The sequence below is a fragment of the Aplidium turbinatum genome, chromosome 3, assembly GCF_918807975.1.
Source record: "Aplidium turbinatum chromosome 3, kaAplTurb1.1, whole genome shotgun sequence".
NCBI classification, from domain to species: Eukaryota; Metazoa; Chordata; class Ascidiacea; order Aplousobranchia; family Polyclinidae; genus Aplidium; species Aplidium turbinatum.
Genome location: NC_137474.1, coordinates 36,334,429 through 36,339,173, shown reverse-complemented (window position 1 = coordinate 36,339,173; position 4,745 = coordinate 36,334,429). Strand labels below are relative to the sequence as shown.

General features: G+C 36.3%; 1 protein-coding gene across 1 annotated transcript; it reads left to right on the top strand.

The window, feature by feature from the left end:
- The first annotated feature begins 299 nt into the window (after window positions 1–299).
- On the top strand, window positions 300–4,239 carry LOC145767261 (centromere protein M-like). Its single transcript, XM_082579052.1, has 3 exons — window positions 300–648; window positions 1,957–2,097; window positions 3,429–4,239. The coding sequence occupies exons 1-3, from the start codon at window positions 471–473 to the stop codon at window positions 3,632–3,634; spliced, it is 525 nt and encodes a 174-aa protein (XP_082435178.1). The 5' UTR covers window positions 300–470; the 3' UTR covers window positions 3,635–4,239.
- Window positions 4,240–4,745: the final 506 nt, after the last annotated feature.

The window sequence follows — 4,745 nt, the reverse complement described above, 5'->3', positions numbered from 1 at the left end:
CGGTCCAGACTTATCGTAGACTCTGAATTGCGAGTTTGCTTGTCACAAATTGCTCCAAGAATTGACAAGTTGTGCAGTAAGAAGCAATCACATCCATCCCATTGATGTTGTCATTTCGATTAATAAACATGATTCAGTGTTACTTATTTTTATTTGTATTAACATTTATCGCTGGTTAGGCGGAAAATTGATGCGACATAAGATTGGGGTCCGCGAAAAAACACTTTGACAAATAGGGGTCCATTGCCCAAAAAGTTTGGGAAACCCTGGTCTAGAGAATCATTTTTGATTGTAGGTTATGGAATTTTATTTTATAATCTCTTAATCTCTTTTAGGCTGAGGTCATACTGTAGTTACGGTACCACATAAGAGACTGCTGGTTAATAAGCCTACAATGAAAGCTGGATAAACCCAATGTGTCTTTAGTCTAGTTGGGCTATCAGAATTGGTGATTCAGTATTTTCTCAACTATGCCTTTTCCAAAGAAAATGCATATTCCAATGAGATTTGATAATGAAGAGGAGGCTATTTTACTTGTTGGTAACCTTGGTGAAGACCTAGAAAGGTTTGCCATGGAAATTTTACAAGAAGCTGATGCAACACATCAGGCAATAAAGGTCCATACCACAAACAAATTGCCAGTGGCAGGTGGGTTTAAATTATAACTTTTGACTGGTTGCTATGCATTCAATGTTTTCGAAATGGATATATGTTACAAAATTCTCTGACCAGAACAGGTTTTTTGTGAAGGGTTTTGCATGAACATTCTACATTTAGAACATTTGTGGTCTTGCCTTGCAACAATGTTATTGCCATGATTTTTGTATCTGCCACTTTTAGCTCAGTGGTTACTTGTCCTACTCAAGATCAAGCGGAACTGGTTTGGCTCTTGTGTGCACTTGAGCAACGCATTTCATGACTAGGCTACTCTCCATTTGGCAGTACCTACTGGATGAAATACCGGCAACAACACTTCAACCAACAACTATGTATCAGAAACGTCACTTTGTCACTCTCAGTAACCGGCCCTGTATCAATTATGCAAGTCTTTTCAAGTAGCCTACCGTATGCAAATTGCCAGGAAAAACCTATCAGAGGCTTTCTCAGTCCGAGGATAAAGATTCAAAACCAACTAATATTATACATTTTAAATGAGTTTTGTTAGTGTAAAAGAAAATAATCACATACGTGAAAGAATGTAAAGGTGAAAATGTACGGTACTGTATCATCATACAAATTGCATTGGCTAAGTATGTAGCTTTTTTGGGGTGAGGCTCTTGCTGCAAAAGATTGTCTGTGGAATGATTAATGATTGAAAATCTGTAGCCAACTTGATTTGTGCTGAGTACTATTTGCAGCTGTTTTGAATTGCACTTAACAAGTTTGATATTCCAATGTATTGTACAAATTAATGTTTATTATGTCACAGATGATCTTTTATATGAATTAATCATACAAAGTACTGCATAATTATGTACAATTGTACATTACGTGAATTTTAACAGCTGAGGACCAAATTTCCTCTTTGTCAGAATAGATAAATTTCTTAATCTTTGACAATATGAAGTAGGCTGCTTCCAGCAAAGTTTCTATGTTCACTTTCATAATTTGTGCCAAATGGTCTTATGGTGTCTTCTGCCACAGTCAATAGTCTTGTGCCAAGTAGGCCATGCTGGAGTGACATGTACCAGTAGCCTACCATATTTTTTTGCGTACATTTTAGAAGTTTTATGTTTTGTCCACTAATGTCCGGTTTAACAGTTTTTGTTTACAATTAATTTTGCTAAATTACTTTTGTCATGAGTACATAACTTCGAATAATTTCTGATCGATCTTTCAAGCTTGAAACTAACCTAATTTCTAACTAACTGTTGCTGTAAAGACTTTGCTAGTCCATATACATTATCTTTCATGGTCTTCTTTTACAAAGAAATGCCTTATAAAATTTTGCATCAGGGAACAACATCGATGACGTTCTTTGCATATCTCTTGTTGTTTTTATGATTGATGTGCGAAATAAGGAGTCACTAATAACTGCAAAGAAATGTGTGAAATTCCTTCCTATGGATTACTTTATGGGAAGACTGCTTTTTGTAGGTAAGTGCATTACATTGTAATTAGTGATGCATCAGTGGCAAGATCTTGACTGGATGTTATTCACCACTTTCACCAAGTAGTGAAGGGGTAATGCACTTTAAAGAAGATGCTTTATGGCAATACATTGGGTCCACAGGGTTGATCTCTAAGTGGTCAAAACTGGTTTTGACCACTAAGCGGTTTAAACCTGGTTTTAACCGGTCAAAACTAGGTTTAAACAGGTCAAAACCCAGAAAAATATTTTTATGTAGTGAATGGTCGGCTACCTGGGCTATGGGTTATTTAGGAAATATATAAAAGCAGTTGTGACCATTTTGATATGCAAGCCTCGAAATAGCTGGCGGCCATGGCCGCCTGAACTTTCATTAATGGCCGCCAATACCGACCTGTCAGGCAGCCACAGATGGCTGCCTGTAAAATTGGTAAAAAAGATTATATTTATCATGGATTTTTCTCTTGTTTCAGCGCCGCCAAAAACAAGACATCAAACAGCGTTAAGACTACTACCTTAATTACATGTCGTGCTACGTCTTATGTGCTACGCAACCTGAGGGCAAATGTTGCGCAAATTTTATGGCAAAATTGATGGCAAATGTTTTTCATAAAAGAAAGATTATTGTACTTCAGTTGGCTGTGCAAATGGTTCATCATTCTACCAAGCACTTTTTGGTTCATCAGAAACTTATTTTTAGAATTGGAATTTTCTCAATAATTAAAATAACCAACTGATTGAAATATCAAAAATAAACAGATAAATTGAATATTTTTTTGTTCCAAATCCAGCATTTAGGTTATTGTTGATCAAAACAAAATATAGAACATCATTACTAAACATGGAGGGTAATATTTTTAATTCAATTGAAAAGCAACTTGATTCATACACTAAAGGGGTTTTGACCAGTTTTGACCATTAATAGGTGGTTAAAACTGCCCGGTTTAAACTAGGTTATAACCGGTTTAAACCGATCAACCCTGAGGGTCCATTCATGAGTAAACTATTGCGTAGATTTAAAATTTGGCAATGTTATTTATCCACCCGGTTTAGTATTGTTTTTAAGAAATGCTTGTATTACTAAAACCGCTTATATAGGCCTGCCTTAATCCACTTAAATTGTTGTTGTTTATATGTAGCCTATTTATTTTACATTTGCACTTTATTAAACTATGTCAAGTGAAAATATTAGGGTAAGTAGTTCGTCTGAAAATAGTGAAGAACAACAATAAGATGTAAAAATAGATTTCCAAATCCGACTTCAGATGCATGACAAATGTAGTGTTTCTAGCTCAGTTTCAAATTATCGAAAGAAATAACATGTTTTGTTTTCATAAAGGTTTGAATGTGAGTGATGAAAGTCAGTGGTGCATCGGTCCTGAAGAGATATCTGCAGTTGCTAAAGATTGTGAAAGCACTGTCCTATGGGGAGAGCTTTCAATGGTTTCCACGCAATCTGTTCTCTCTTCACAAATTTTAAGAAAAGTTCAATTGCTGTCTTCCCACCTCCCATATACATCTTCCTTAACTACGTCTAGTTGGTGATAGTCTGCTGTGAGATTTTCAGACCAGTAAACGCTTCTGATCTTATATTGTTTCAACGTCTGTTGACGATTAAACGCAAAGAGGCAACTTTTTGCTACTGGGTTGTTATTACGGGCGAAACTTCTACGAATCGAAGTGATATTGGTTTAGGAAAGTCTCACACTTACCTACTCCCTAACCACTAAACTAAGGGCGAAATCATCACTTAATTTGCTTTGTATCATTTGCATTTCGCGCTATTTCACCTCACGTAAAACGTAACTCATGATTGGTTCGAGGTTTCAATTACTGTGGCAGAATTGTATTATGTTAAAGCGACTAGGCCTACCGATTAAACACAGCCAACCCAAGTTTTACTAAGAGCTTAATCTTTTGCTCAGAACCTCTGATTCAGTGATTGAATTTCTTGAAATGTTGATTTTTTTATGTGCATTTTGTCATGATCCTTGTGCTGCTACAATATTTTATATGAATGGTCAGCACGCCTTAGTTGCATGTTTTAAATCACACACCTTGTCCGCAGCTGTACCATTTTTACATGTTTTCACTGCAAGGAAATTCTATATCGAATATCCTATTAAAAATGAAAACGCTTTCAGTCTCAATTTATTTGTATTTTATTCATCACAGGTTGCTAGGCCTACAGCTAGGGCCTAGCCAACAGCGTATGGTGAAACTAGGGACAGTACAATCCCGAGGTGAAACACACAGTGTGTAGAATAGAGGTAAACATTTTAAATCATATCTTCGCTAAATGTGAGCCATTACGGCAAAGCCGATCATAGAGTTGAAACCAGCACCCTTCAATCAGAGCTAGAAAGCATGACTTTCATTATTGTTTTTGAAACTTTATAATATTTTGTTGATCTGTAGGCTGTCTGTTTAATAATATGGTAATTAGGGGAAAATAATGTCCTTTGATGATACTGTTGCATTCACACGGTTTTAATACAAACTTTTACCAAAATATGTAAATGAGACAGAAAGTACGTGGGAAAAAAATTCGCGACCGGGCTGCGAATTTTTTTTCTCACGAGACCGTGTGAATGCAACATTTTCTCGTTGGCACGGTTGGTTCAGTGGTTTCATCCTCTGCCTCGTGTTCGTGAGA